Source organism: Chroicocephalus ridibundus, chromosome 7 (assembly GCF_963924245.1).
Source record: "Chroicocephalus ridibundus chromosome 7, bChrRid1.1, whole genome shotgun sequence".
Taxonomy (NCBI): Eukaryota; Metazoa; Chordata; class Aves; order Charadriiformes; family Laridae; genus Chroicocephalus; species Chroicocephalus ridibundus.
The window spans coordinates 28490175-28506209 of NC_086290.1; the positions used below are offsets into that span (position 1 = coordinate 28490175).

At 39.4% G+C, this 16035-nt stretch overlaps 1 protein-coding gene across 10 annotated transcripts in view; it reads right to left on the minus strand.

Moving 5' to 3' along the window:
- ZNF385B (zinc finger protein 385B) overlaps window positions 1-16035 on the minus strand; it is a 172415-nt gene that overhangs the window by 44840 nt on the left and 111540 nt on the right. For 8 of the 10 annotated variants that reach the window (XM_063340954.1, XM_063340953.1, XM_063340963.1 and 5 more), the window contains one exon: window positions 12658-12788. The exons of the other annotated variants lie outside the window; for them this stretch is intronic. In XM_063340954.1, coding sequence (XP_063197024.1) covers window positions 12658-12788 — 131 coding nt within the window. The remainder of the gene's footprint in view (window positions 1-12657; window positions 12789-16035) is intronic. 10 annotated transcript variants of the gene reach the window in all.

The following is a 16035-nucleotide window of genomic DNA, read 5'->3' on the forward strand; positions in this document are numbered from 1 at the left end:
TGCTTATTTTGCATCACCAGGAACACTTGAGTCAGTTCTACCGATGGAGTTCTACCTGAAAGGAGGTTGTGGCGAGGCAGGGGTTGGTCTCTTTTCCCAGCTAACAGGTGACAGGACAAGAGGAAACAGTCTCAAGTTGTGCCAGGGGAGGTTTAGATTGGCTATTAGGAAAAATTTATTCTCCGAAAGGGCTATCAAGCATTGGAACAGGCTGCCCAGGGAAGTGGTTGAGTCACCATTCATGGAGGTATTTAAGAGATGTGTGAACTTGGTGCTCAGGGACATGGCTTAGTGGTAGACTTGGCGGTGTTATGTTAACAGTTGGACTCAATGATCTTAAAGCTCTTTTCCAATCCAAATGGTTTTATGCTTCTATGATGTGCACAACTTTCCTTTTTTGTGGGAACACTGCCAATGCTCCTTGCGTATTGGCCTTCCTTGACTAGCACAGAGTGTGTCCCCATAGGGATGTATTTCTGTAGGGTGAGCCTGCAGTTCTCTAAACACCACCTACGCACACCTCTATCTCTATGCTCTTCACAACTTTTTGGGGTTTCAATAAAACAGGCAGATGTAAATACCACGACAATAGCCAATAACGAAGCCCAGGGAGGGCTTCTGTCAGATACCCAGCAGCTGATTCAAAGGCTTGTGCGAATGCATAATTAGAACAGAAAGAATAATTAACTTACAATACTATAGAGTTTTTTAACATGATCCTGTGGTCTAACTGAGGGTTGTTTTAATCAAATTTTTTTTTTTTAACAGGCTCTCTTACTGTACTTACGTACAGCAAATGTGCTGTACACATAGCACATTTGCATAGAACATGAAATCTGGATCTCATTGAAATCAAACCCAACCACACTCAGGCAGCAATTAGTCCATGATTTTGCCCCCCCCCCCTTTTTTTTTTTTTTTTTTTAAATTCTGATGTCTTTCCCCAAGTGCAGAAAGACATAAGCATCCACTAAGAAAGAATTCAGCCCACAGGGACTAATATTTCCCTTCCCTTCCATATGGTTCCCAAAATACAGTAACAACATTGTACTCCGAAGGCAAATCTCTCTGAATGCAACTTCTCACTGTGTTTGTCTCTCCCCCTCTTGATCAATTTGGCAGCAAGTTCCAGCTTACCCAAGGAAATCAGTAGCTGTGACCTCCACACACTACTAGTAGTCAGTGAAATCAGCCTGGAGGCATTTTAAAACAAAATAAAAATCTTGCTGTAATTCACTTGCTAACACGTCAGATACTATGGCTATTCATGAAAAGCTGTTGAAATAACAGTGAGTACTTGAAGAATAAAAAAGGAAGAGAGACCTTTGGAGTTTACACTTCTACTTCATTTTCAGTACAAGACAACTAGAAGAGCACCCAGAGCTGGGGACAACCTTTTATGTCTTAAAAGAGGTGAAATATTAATAAATTCTTCTTCCTCGTTTCACTTATAGAGATTAAGGTTCAGCTGATTTTATTTTTTTAATTCCACATTATTTCTGTTAATAGTTGCAGTGCTGGATCCTGGACTCAGGAGACTAATTTTTTGCCTCCAGCAACATAGCAGTTAGGCTTCCCTCCCTACTTTTTTACGTTCAGTCCTATGGCATAATGCAGAGCCACTACGTGTGCTGCCCTCTTGCGTGTTCCCCTTTTAAAGTAAAGCTTGCACAGAAAAATATGTGCCTGTATTCACAATCACACAGAATACTGAAAGGGATGTCTGCAGGAATTTGCAGATTTGTTTTAGGCCAGAAGGAACCACCACATCCGATTTCCTGAAAAATTCATGACACGATTTCATTCAATGGAGCCCTTCCTATTATGAAGTCTGATAATTTGTGGTCAACCAGAGCCTAAATTTTGGGAAGAAACTTCAACAGCTTGATTTAAAAGTTTCCAACTAAGTTAATTTAGATCACGGGAAAGCAATGCTCACCATGTCTATTATAAACCGCTTGATCCAGTCGTGCTTCTCTATTAAAGGTCACCCTGATTTCAGATACCTTCTGAACATGTATGCACTCATACACTGCAATCAGATCAGCTCCTAACCTTCTCTTTGATAAACCAAATAAGTTCCGTAAGCGTTTCACTATAAAAGCCTTCATTCATTTGGCCGGTTTTCTCTGACTCCTTTTCACATTTTCCGTATGCCATTGAAACATAGGTACAAAAAAGTTAGAACAATACGCTCAAATACACTTTCTCTTTAGCTACTTAATTACACCTTTTTTATTTTAGCAAGAAATTTAGCAATCCCTAAATCTTTATTGACATTTATCCATCTTGTGTGCTAGCACAAATAATTTCACCATCACATGTCCTTCTCTATCTTAGGATGTGTTCTGACCCAGCCTGGGAGATGGAACTGGTTTAAATAGCACCAAACTGGGAATCTTATGTTGAAGCAGACTGCTTTCGGTTGGGTTTTCACTTAGAAAGTCTGATTTGCAAGACTTTGTTGGACCAAGCTCAGGAGGCCAAGGATGAATCCCAGCCTTCTCAGTAGAATTTTGTTTCTCCTAAACCAGTCCGAAATCATGGTTTAGACCAAAATAAGCAAAGGGAAAAACATTCTACGCTGTCCAACTGAAATAAAATCAGGGATTTTCTGATCTTTTGCTCTTCTGTCTTCCTCTGTATTTGCACTTCTCTGGCTTAAATCAAGAAACTCTGATATTAAAAAAAAATAATAAATAAAAACAGGTAAATAATTCTAATCTCTCCCTACACCTCTTTTTTCCCTGTATAACGTGATATGATTAAGCATAGAGATCAAAAGAGAACTGAGAAAATAACTTTTAATTCTTTTTTTGCTGTTATTTTTTTAGTGCTGGGAATATTTCCTCTGCTCTTCCTTCCCTTCATCCATGGATATATTTATTGCATGTTAAAAATAATTTCTGGTTTAGAAAATTGTAATTAGGAGAGCCCTAGAAAGAGTGTTCTGAAAATTAAATACCACTGCCATTTTAGAAACTGTCGTGTAAAAGATTATTAAAATTTAATCTTTGATTCTTGTAGAAAGACTTAAAGAAAGAAAGAATCGGTGAGACACCACAGCAAAAAAAAAAATTCTGAATCTGGTCTCTGTTTCTTATAATGCTTATTCTCAAGTGAGGATATAAATACATAAAAGGATTGTGTTTGTAATGTGAACACCAACAAGAGATTTAACCCTTATGGTAGAAAAATGCCAAATTTTCTGCTCCATACAGGATTGGAGATTTTTATAGGTGAAATAAAGAAACAGAAAGCTACTGAAAATGTTGTGGCATAAAGAGAATTTCCCCCCCCAAGCAAATGGAGAATGAGGAAAAAAGCAAGTATCTGATGTTTAACGCCTTTTTTTTTTTTTTAATACTAAACTAAACCAGCTTTAAGTAATCAACAGCTTCTTTTTTAATCCACCCAAATTACTTCTCTACCATAGTACAAGACTTTATATCTGCAAGATGAACTTTTAGGATCATGACAGACCAAATCTGAGAAAAAGAACAAAGTCAAGTACAAACCCAATGGCTAAACTAATACTCAAGGACTATGCCAATGTCCCCTCCCTTTGTGGCTCTCCTGGCTCACAAGTCTAATTGTACTTGAGTCACTTCATCTGAGTCTTATATTATTCATTTCTGAAATGGGGATAAAAATATTTGCAACCTCATAAAAAGGCTGAAAGGTCTAAATAACATGTTTACAACTCTTCAAAATCATCTGATGGAAGATGCTATATAACTGCTATTTATTGTTAAGGCTGCTGTTATTCAGAACACTCGGCTGTGTTCAGCTAAACAAAAAAACACTACCAAAACCATCTTGCCTCCAGATCCAGCAAAAAAAATAAAAATGTACCACAGTTTGAGACTCGCTGAAAAGCAAACCAATAACATACTCTGAGAGCAAAGCTATTCTTGTCACGATACCTATTACCATCTGATGGTAAAATAGTATGAACATGTAAAATAACATGAAAAATTACCTTTCGGTAGAATCCTGCCAGCAGACTCAAGCCTAGGAGTTTGTAGTCAGAAAAGCAGCTTAGATAACATGGAGGGCAAACAAGACTCCTAATTTTTGCTTTCATCTCTGAGACAGTCCTTAGATATGACCCTTTTCTTCTTAAGGGTCTGCTCTAAGTTTTGCTGACAGTTTTCTTGCTTCTAGCCTGCTCCAGAACACCAACAACACTAAGATGAATGGTATCCCATTAGGTAGATTTGACTTTCCTCGACAGTTCTGAACTGTGCAAAGAGAGGTTAGGGACAATCTCATGGCCTTGATTAATTCTGTGAACAGGAGAGAACAAAGACGCAAGAAGCCTAGTCTTCTGAAATGAATTAATATCATTACCTTTCACATACTGAAAAAGAAAATCTAAAAAGAGGATAAATTATATGTGCCTATATACATTTGAATATAAATGTATGAAATGACTGAATATAAATGAGAAGCAAATCAGAATCAAGAATCGCCTAAGTATGCTAGCTGACAGCTGTCATCTACCCTTCAGAGTAGGTAAGGCATAATAGGTGTTCATCATTTAAAAATCAGTAATTATGTTTCTAGTTTTGTTTTGTTTTTGTTTTTGTTTTTTTTTTTATCAGTACCACACACTATACAAACAGCCTTTAAAATTCTTTTGATTAAAAAGCGCTTTATTTAGCTATGAATCTTTAAAAGAATGTACCATTTCTAATTAAACCTGTCCTGAAACTTAACGTAGTATCAAAGCCTGTTGTTTTGGGGTTTTGTTTTTTTGGGGTTTTTTTTGAGATTTTTTTGTTTGGTGATTTCCTTTTTCTTTAAATCTAAGTAAATGAGACACAAAGCAAGGTAGAAACCTGTCTCTTCTAAGAAATACATGAGCAAGAAACACAATCCTCTTGCCCTAGTGTTAACCTGGGGAAGAAGCTGAAGTTCGTGGTATTTCTGTTTTGACACCAGACAGATTGGATACAGAGAAGACCAGTTGAAACAAGTTGGTGAGTGCTTCAAACCTGCATATCATTGGTTTTCAGGTATGCTAAACCAAGACAGTTTTCAGACCATGACTTTAAATTGCCACACAGTACTTTTAAATGGTCATAAAATTGACTGTGTCTAGATTAAAAGACCACTGTCACATTCAGAAAGGAGTATAAGAACTCATCCTTAGCTACTTTCTTATCATTTATTAATTTATAGCTATTGAAGTAATTCTTAGTTTCTCAGGAAACAATGTGACAAAGGTCTAGGGGAGGCCAGGAAAGCCAGCCATGTACAGCAGGATGCTGCAAAAGCAGCCACTTCTCTATTCATCAGACACACGGAGAATTTAGATTTCTCTAAAAGCATTCTAGACTTTCGCTTAGGACAAGACTTATAATTAGAAACTAGCAAAACCTTTATAAGCACAGTGGTGCAACACGTGCACTATTTGTCTTAAACTACAATTTTGCGACTGCTTGCATTGAGGGGAGATGTTTTCCTCAGAGTCTATTTGCAAAACATTCTTCAATGTTTTAATACCTAAAATATACACGGCTAACAACCCTCTTCCTTTAACCAGCTTCCTTGGGTCATGAACATACTACTAACTTGAGAAGAAAGCAATTCAATGAAGATAAAGGCTTCTTAGCTTTTCCCTACGCTGACCAGTAAAAGAAATAAATACTGTTGTATCATCGGAGAGACTACCTCCAAGCTTTCAGTAAAGAGAAGTGAAACAAAGGAACCTGCAGCCAAGGACCAGATTTTCTGGAGGACGCAGCAAATGGTAGGACTTGTATGCAGAAACTGTATTTCTTCACAGAACTAGGCTGATCACCTAATTTCTTCTACGTACAACAATGGAAGTAGTGCAGCAATTCAGGAACCATTTCTCAAAAGCCACACCATGGATGCCGGGCTCCTGTAAAGCAGTAGGGAAAGCAGAACCGAAACCGCACCTGCTGATTTCGGTTTCCCAGCAGTGCATGCCAGTGCACTTTCCCCTTTGGGACAGGGTTTCCTCTCTGGCTGCTGATCTGGGAACTGAGGCGAGGAAGTTTATCTATCCCATTCCTGTTAGAGAAAATATAAAGTAACAGGAAACTTTAAAAAATAATTACTATTTAAAGAGATTCTTCCTTAAAGCCAGCCTGTATTATTTTAAGATTTTTTTTCCTGTGAATAATACATATGAAAGACTAGAATCAAGGCAGAAAAGTACGTATTTAGGCTCACCTATTTAACAAAGAGTTGCTCTTTGAAGAGATCCCTGAGATGAAGTAGGGAACATGCATCTTTATGTTAAAATACCACAAACCGTAAAAGCTGTCAAAGATTGATAACTCCCTGCTTTTTGCAGCTTTTTTTTCCCCATATATAACTTTATGTATCTTACCAGGTGTTTGCTTCAAGCTCAATCTGTTTTTAAGGTTTCAGCTGAAATGGCTCAAGTATTTTGTGGGAAAAAATATACCACCTTAAATAAGCATTTTTCAGGGCCTCCAAAGGCTGAGAAGAATTCTTCCACAAACTGCTCCCACAGTTGAAAGAGGTCTCTGCTGGTTTGCATCAAAGCCATACAAATGGCAAAGGAGTTTTGCAATGAGGTACGTTGGGAGAAGAGTCAGACGAGAAAGCAAAGACAAGCCACAGAGCAGAGGTCTGTGCTGCCAGAATTTGGGCTTTATTATGTGGTTCCTAAGCCTCTGCTTTCCTCACCTGTAAACACCTGGGAAAACACCTATTATTCTCTTCTATCCCCTTTACAGGCTGATTCCTCATGTTGTAGTTTGGGTGATTTTGGCTATGACTTGGAAAACACAAACTATTATATCTATAATAACTAAAAGTGAAATAGGAATGTTTTTAAGCACTTGACACACTAATAGAAATCAAACCTGAAGTGCTTTTTTGTTCCTGCATGACTACAAAAAAAAAGATATAAAATGTCTGTAAGAAAAAAAAAATCTTGCCAATTCTTGATTAAAAAAACCAACCAGCAAAAAACCGCAAATGCTCAAATACTCAGCTGCCCCACAGAACACCTCTCCTTCTAAGTTAATTGCTTGTATTTCCTTTCTGTGCTGTTAGTTAATGAGGGTAAAGTGTAGCTCTTACAAAACTTCACCTGCTCTCTGGAGCAGAGTATTTCAGAGGGAGAGGAGCAGAGCAGGTCACATCCCCCCAGCACTTCACAGAAGGGAGAAGGGGAAATCAGAGCGCGTGGACAGGCTACTTCAGTCAAAAGGACCACAGATAACAGCTTGGCAACATCCCGTCGGCTGCATCTGTAATTTGCTCCTCCTGTATACAGCCCTGAGCTCCAGAGCGTACTTTGGCAGTGCAGCAGGGCATTAAGTGGCTGAATTCAGACCCCGCTAAGGAAACGGCGAGCTCCCGAGCCGCGGTGCCGTGCCAAACCCAGAAGAGGCGCTTGGCGCAGAGGGGCGAGGGAAGCCGGCGATACAAGTGCCCTGCGCTCTTATCTGCAAACCTCCGCTCTGCCTTGGCTGATTATTGGGCCCTTCAAATGAGAACTAGATGGGCAGCAAATAAAATGAGGGACACAATTCAAAATGCAGAAAAGGAAAGAGCAAATTAGTTCCTCCCAGTAGCTGTCTTGGGGGTAGGCCAGGGATACTTAAGAGTCCAGCAAGGCTAATGCTGGAGGAGAGACAGAGATTTCTGACTAAGTTACTAGTCAGCTCCTCTTTCCCTTCCTGCAGCCCATTCCAGCTGGCTCACCTTCACTGGCAGATTCAAAATACTTCTGGTCCGCTTCGCAACGGGGCTGAGGGAACTCTAATATAAAGAATCAGCATAAACCTGAGAAATAGACACTGAAGAAGTAACTAGGCCACATTAACCCTCATGTCCTCTAAAATAGGAAGTTGCAAACTAGCATTTAGAAACCAATCATGGGCTAGTTAGCTGGAAAATATTTCACTAATGTGAAAGCTACAAGAGATGCTATAATCTTTGATTACCCCTGAGGCCATAACAAACTCAGAAGGAAGCATATGAATTGCTGATTATTTTCTATGATGATAGAATCTGAGAAGTTGCTGATACTGCTTTTGTGCAGACTGACAGGTCCCTGGCTGTACCACTGCGACTAAATTTGAATCATGTAGTGCTGCTCTCACTTCAGGACAAGGTAGAACGCGTTGGAGATTTGAGATCTTTTTTCTGGGGAGTACAAGTCCTTTATAGGGAGCTGCAGACAGTGATCATTTAGCTTGCCTTGCAAGACAAATCCTGGCTTTCAAGCACTTTAGCACACGCATCATGATAACCTTCCATGATGTGATCAGAAAGTGTCCTTTTCTCATTCAGTCCACAAGATAGATGACACGAGAAAATGAATCAGGGAGGTGTAGAGAAAGAATGGTACAGGAGGTGAAAGCCAGCGAGTGTAAAATTCAAGACTATATTACATTAAATGCACTGCAGAGACCAAATTAAGATTACTGGGCAATCTTTGATTTCCATTGACTTTATGCACTTGACTTCAAAGGCTTCCAGATCTTTAAACGTAATCAATATGCCAGATGTTACCTGTTAAGGTATCACAAAGTAATTTTAGCATGTTAACAAAGGGCTCTACTTAATACCTTTTTGTACAGCATCCATTCCAAATTGGAGTTACCAGTTTGGGAAGTTCCTATAATGCTGTCTCCCATTCTGCTATAAACAAGAATATTTTAAGTAATACCAGCCAAGAATTTGATTCAAGTTATGCATTTCAGACAGAAGGGTATGAGTAACTGAGCGAGGGCTTTTAGAACTTGATGCCAAGAAAAACGTGCTGTCACCTTTGGATCTGCTGCTGCAGCACTTCTGAGAGAGGGTTTGTCCTTCCGTGCAGCAGTTCAGGTTCAGGCTGTGACAGCCCAATCATGCCTGTCCTGTTCTCACAAAACTATTTGCTGGTGCTGTGAAAAGACTAGGAATGAAGAGAGAGCACCTATTCTGCAATACCTCTCTGCTTGAAATCCTTCATTCTGACCTTAGAAGGTCCCTTTCTGGCTGATCTGTTGAAACAAAAAGGCACCCTCACTGAGGAATAAAGGCATATATCCGAGGAGTTAGTGCAATCATTCCCCAATTAATTTTTCTTATATAATAAGCAAGTACTCAGGAAGAAAGGCAAATTTAATTGGGGCGTGAATTGATAAGTACTGTACATACATCCACAGCATTTTTAGAACTATTAATGTTTTTAGGAGAAACAGAAGGGAGGCATTTTAAACTAAATCACACAATTCCATCAAGAAAGTAAGATATAAGTGGGGCAGGCATTTATTTTAAAAAAATCAGGGTCTGTTCAGTGCTTCATTTGAAAGCACCCCATGTGGAGAGAAGCAAGTGATCAGAACACTTTGACAAACGAAATGGGAACACTGATGTTTCATCTGGATCATCACAGGTGTTTTCAGAATTGAAAACTGTCAAAGTTAACTATATAAGAAAGGGTTTACCCCACATTTAAAATATATTTCCATAAATAAGAAAAGTTCTTTTAAAAACACTCTAGGGGGTGTTCCTTTGAACATGTTTGTAGTTAATATGTTTTACCTTGTTTTTCCTGCCCTGGTAGTTACTGTATCAAGCTCCTAAGCAGTAACTTTTCTTTTTTCCTGCCACTGAAATTAAATTAGAAACCACTTCCTGACAATGTTTAGAAAACAGGCTGTATCTGCCTGCCATTGAAAATGAACAGGTGGATCCAAAGTAGTTTTCTCTTGAGGCCACATTTCTTTTTGCCACCCGCAGTGAACACACGCAGTTTGAACAGTAGCCCCGGCATGTGCCGCAGGCTCCCCTCAGTCCTACTGAAGGCACAGAGATTGAGCACCGCACACCAGAGGTTTCACCGCCTACAGCCCTTGACAAGTCCTCTTGTGAGTGAACTGCACAGTTTTCCTGATTGATCTGTACAGCAAATGACAGCTTTTTTGGGGAGGAAGAGACAAAAAGCTCTTCCGATATCCTGTTCCTGCACAAGATGAAAAATTAAGGCACTTTGGATGACGCATACATTATGGGCCAACTGGATTTAGCTTCTACTCACTTAAACCTATCTTCTGGAAAAAGGCGTTTTACAAACTTTTACACACTCCCCCCAACACTTTACAGTGAAATATAATAATTTAAAAAAAAGATTATATATACCCAAACACAGAAATCTACATTTTCAACACTTGTGCTAAGTCAGAAAGAAAGGAAGTGCATGACAGCTGGCATTCACTGGGCCTGTCAGTAGATGACCATGAATGATTTAGTTTTCCAACGAGATTTAAAGTCCATTATAAGACTGTTAAGGAAAATCAATACCTGCAAGATTTATGGTGAAATCTGTGAATTAGAAATAGAGTAGTACTCTACCACTGTTCCTCAAAAAAACAGAGCTTAAACATGCAGTGTCTGTGGTGCACAGCAGCAAAAAAATATAATAATATATAATTATTAAGAATTCCAAGGGAAGCAGTAGACACTGAGTCGACAATATTTGCCAATTACCCCAGGCCACTTTTTTTAAATAATACCCATAGAAATTTGGAGAGGAATGACAGGTATGAAGGATAAAAACTCTGGGAATTAGGCAAATGGAATGTAAGCCAGATAAATGTAAACCAGCATACACAGGCAAAAACAATCTAAATACCCAAATTAATCTTTCTCTAGAGGTTACCGCAACTCGGAAGTTCAATAATACCACCAGTAAGCAAATAATGGTTAACTGTACAACTACAGCATTTCTAAAGAAAAGGTTCTCCGAGTATTTATGTACAGTTCTGTGAAAAAGCTTACCTATAAAACCAGTGCAACTGGAAAGCAGACAAATCAGTGACACATAAAATTCTCAAATGTGTTAGAAATAGGATGGAAAATGACTATGAATTGTGTCATGCCTAGAAGTTGAGAATGACACGCTGCTTTCTTAAAATTGTATAGAGCTTTGGTCCTGCACTTTAAACATACCTGGATATTTTTTAATCTTTTATCTATTTGTACACATCCACCTGCACGTACCCCCCGAATCTATACACATGCACATGCCCACAGTTCCCTCAAAAATGCAACATTTTCACATATGTTTTGCAATGAATTAGTAATATTTGGTACTGTTTGTAATATGCGTTGGGCTGCTGACATTTGAAAGCAGCTGATACGTTACCCACAACCATCCCGCAGCACTGCGTGCCATAGCACAAGGCCTGTCAGCAAGATGTATGTGCAAGTCATGAAGGAAAAAAAAAATAAAATCCTCCTGCTGTTTTAACTTCAAACAGAAGGTGAGTCTGCAAAAGGAAACACTTGGCAGTGGTTCAGCTGATCACTGTCTGGCGGTGGTGACACGGCTTCCCTTTACACACCCCCCGCAATTACAGTGACAAGTGCGATGCTGGATGTACAGTTCAGGCAACGGTCACGTACGAACAGATCATACTCGCTGACTTGGCAGAAATGACCCAGAGCAGTTTCCTTTTTGTTGCCATTAGCCGACTATTTGCCAACTCCTTCCATGCTGAATTACCTCTACACATGGAAACCTGACTGGCAACATGCAAAATACTGGTTTTGCTGTACTCAATGCATTTAACATAATAATTAATTAAACAAATGATAACGTACAACAGCAAAAAGCATTTTGATAACATTCAGAACCATTTTATGAGCTGTTAAAGAAGTGAGAACTACAGAAGAGAGTATTTTTGCTATTGCTGCTCTGATAAATGTGGAGAACTACAGAAGCATTGAGCATTACTTTAGCAATAATATTTTTTTTTTCAAAAACACAAGATGCTTTACCATAAACTAAAGGTAGCAGGTTCACATTTTTAACATTGGCTGGCTATGCAATTTCAGACTTTATTGTTATTATACAGAATTAACAAGATCCTCCAGCTGCTCCACTGGCTGTAAAAGACTTAGCTTGGTCCACATCAGTGGAGGATCTAGGCCTTAGCTGTCATACCTGTTTTTCCATCAGCTTTTGCTTTGGCCTTTTTTACAGCACATGGAAATGCACGTGCCCAGGCAAATGTTCAAAATTACTCTACTGCTCATCAAACCTTTATCGTGGTTTTTTTTTTTTTTCAGTGTACAAATGCCACCCCAACAGATCAAGTTATAGCAGCCTTCCAGTACTTAAAAGGGGCCTACAGGAAAGATGGGGAGGGACTCTTTATAAGGCAGTGTCGCAACAAGATGAGGGGTAACAGTTTTAAACTGAAAGAGGGGAGATTTAGACTAGACATTAGGAAGAAATTCTTGACTGTGAGGGTGGTGAGACACTGGAACAGGTTGCCCAGGGAAGCTGTGGATGCCCCATCCCTGGAGGTGTTCAAGGCCAGGCTGGATGGGGCTTTGAGCAGCCTGGTCTAGTGGGAGGTGTCCCTGCCCATGGCAGGGGGATTGGAACTAGATGATCTTTAAGGCACCTTCCAATCCAAACCATTCCATGATCCTAAGTTAAAAATGGATTGGCCCCATTCACTGGGTTGGGTGGGTACCACTCAGTCTTTTGCACAAGGGAACAGCAACCACGACAGCACAGACAAAAAGAGTTCTCTCAAATTGGGTCAGCAGTACACTGTTTTAAGGCAGCTTCAATACTGGGTATTAAAACTGGCTTGGAAAGCATACACCGTAACTAAATGTGGAAACACCTTTACTTACTGTGTTAAAATTTGGGAAGAATCCAACAGCAGAGCTGCTGTCCACAGGGAAGGACATAAAGGGTTTGATATCCAGGGAAGGCTGCATCATCAAGGTAGGTGTGCGCACAAGGGTGGGAAGTGTAGTAGTGCCTGCCAAGAGCAAACAAAACCAGGAATTCATAGTATTCTCCTTTCCACATCACACACAGTATAGCTATCTCTTGCTGACACAACCGCCAAGAAAAAAATAACACAGGGAGGTAATAAAGTGTCTCTGTAGGAGTTAATATCATTAAAAGAAACCTATTTCCACACGCTACAGATGAGGCAGAGCACTTCCCTATGGCCACGGATACTCAGATGCTGAAGAGGAGACATATGGTATATAAATCACACTGGCAGGTAGAATAAATCCTTTCTAAAGATGAAAAATTCTCCTGTGCCAAAAAGGCCAGGATGGGTGCCCGTGAAAGTCAGATGCTTTTGCAATTCATGGTTGCCTATTAGATCAGCTAGTGCAGACAACACATGCAAGCTGAAATAGATTTGTTTCCAAATAGTGAGCTGCATGTTTATTTCTTCCTCTTCTGACAGCACCTGTAACTATCAGGTGCTGCACAAATATTATTTCACCTAACATTTAAAAAAAATGCCTTCTGTTTTACACTGCAAGGCAAATATTAGAAAAAAGCCAACAATTAACCAATCAGCCAGCACATAAACGAACACAGCTCTTTACATGCAACGCAAACCAGCATTTGGAACCCAGATCTTTCTCTCCAAACAAGAGCTTCCCAGAAATCTACATGCTGAAATACTTTCTGTGTACACTTGAGAATCATTCCCCAGCAAGACCCCGAAGAAATGGGAAGACACAGATGTCCAAATATTCATTTTTAACTAGCTATCTGCCCTATTCACACAACAGTGTGCCTAGTACACAGTTTCCAGCTACGCCTGTGGGAGTATTTTTTTTTCCTGAAATCATACAAAATAGATTTCAAGTAAGATTTCCCCCATTGAAATAAAAAAATGCAAAAAAAATAAAATAAAATAAAATCTCAGTTTCTCCTTCCTGGGTTGAATAAATAATTCACCACTGACTGGAGCAGGCACTGGAACACAAGTGTCCCACACCTCTAACGGAGGGTGAGTCACGCTCTGCCTCTCCCCCTCCTCTGCCAGAATTTCTCCATAATTGCCACCTCCTCCCACTCACTGGTGGCCAGCACATCAGCCGGAATCACAACAGTCCTCTTAGGAGTTTCTGTGGCCTCAAGCAGAGCTGACACAATACCTAAGCTTTTCGTCATAGAAGTTGTCTGAGTTTAAAAAACTTGGTCAGGACAGGAAAAACAAAAAAAAAAGAAAAAAAAAAAAGGAGAAAAGTAAACAAGCAATTTTCCCTCTCTTCTCCCGTGAAATCAAATCATTTGCATCGACTTGCAAGATGCCAGGCAATCCATATGGGCTGCCTGAGTACCAGCCTTCCATTAAGGGATCTGCCTTTTTCCCTGTTAAGTACACACAAAATTGAAGGCAGAGTACAAATTTTCCTCCTTTTCATCTCATCTTCTTGCCTCCACGGGCACAATTTCAAACCCATCTTACGGTATCTAAGAGGAAAGCTGGGTTCAGAAGCCAGATGGGGCTGCGTGGATTTTTTGGACCACCAAACAGTTATAACTAGCCCTGAGCTCAAATTTTGTAGACATTGGAGAGACAGTCATTTTGATCACAGCTGCAGCACAGTAAACGCTATCTTATGGGCTAGCAGATGAATAGCAGGCTATAATCTATTCTCTGTTTCTCCTATAGGAAAAGTGTGTTGTTTACAGAAACATGGGTCATTGACAACAATGGAGAGAGAACCGTTGAACACTATCCCAACTGAGCTGCACAACTTGAAAGGAAAAGTACGCTTGAGATACTTTTCCAGAATATTTCCTCCCTTCTCCTACCCCAACACTTTCATAAATGTAAGGTTTGTTTCCGCATAAGCCCATGAATCTCACTGACAGTTGTGCTTAATTAACTGTAAGTCAAAGCTTATTCAAGTGGAGTCACAAACATCAAAAAGCTAAAGGCTAACATGCCTATAGTTTCTTCCTCATATCCATAATGAAAAAATGCATCAATAGGAAACCACTGTATCAGAGGATTTATCCAAAGAAAACATCTTCAACTGCAAAAATAATGATTATTTAGCTAGCTGGTTCAGAAACAGTAGATTTACATAATTTGGATTTCAGAGTTGTATTCAAACAGTAGCTATGTTGTATTCAATTACCTAAAGTCCACAAAGTGCCATCGTCAATCTAACTTCTACAAGTTTCTCTTTTAAGTTCATAAGCAATTAAAGATCCGTGAAGTTAAAAAAGACCTGTCCTCTCTTTACATACACATACTTCAATGAAGCTATGTTTACAAATTTTAAATAAGTTTTACAGAAAAAATGTAACAGAATAGAGTTGCATTGTGACTGACATTTAAAATCAGAATTAAGCTAGGTTTCTGATACTGTCCTTAACCAAGATATGGAGCACATCTGGCATAAAAGTTTTAAAAAATAAAAAACAATCAGCATCCTCCTGCAAACAATGCAATATTCTTTGTACTCCTTGGCTGGGTACGGCTCATTTCACGTGGCACAGACATTTGAAATCTGCCTGCAGCTTTGCAGTCCACGGTATTTCTGCTGCCAGAGTAATACATGACCAGTAGACTAGGATACATTCGGAGTCCCAACAGAATAGAAAACATACACACCTAGCAGACTGATCAGTCAAGGCATGAACAATAAGAGATGCGTTCACTTCTGTTTGCCCGTTTACCATTTCAACTATTGCCAATCAAACACCAGTGACCCTGTTTGACTGAAGTTTGATTTTCAGACCTGCCTGCGAAAGCCACTGGAAGAATGATCAGATAAAGATGACCTAAACTACAGGTAGAAGCATTTCAGGACAAAATCATCAAAACAAACAGAACAGGGCACAGTTTTACCCTGGCATTGCTCCCAAAGGTCAAATAGATTCTCAGCAGCACTCCACCAAATCTGTATGCAGACCTGAGCTAAGCAGGAATACTGGCACAAGAAAGATGTAGCTGACAAGCTTCATTATCTTCATAAATTTAACAGATGTTTACCATTTCATTAGCATTTTAACGATAAAGACAACTTACCATGTCAAACAGATTGTTTTAAACTACTTGTAAATCTTTGGCATAAATATAACTGATCTTTCTTGTAAATTCATTTGCTTATTTCAGCCTCATAATTTTTAAACAGTATTTTACCTTTGTAACTTCAATTTTGACTCCCACAGCAGGAGTGCCCTATGCAACTGGAGATGCAAGCAGCAGATTGATTTTGCCAAAATGCACTGATCCTCAC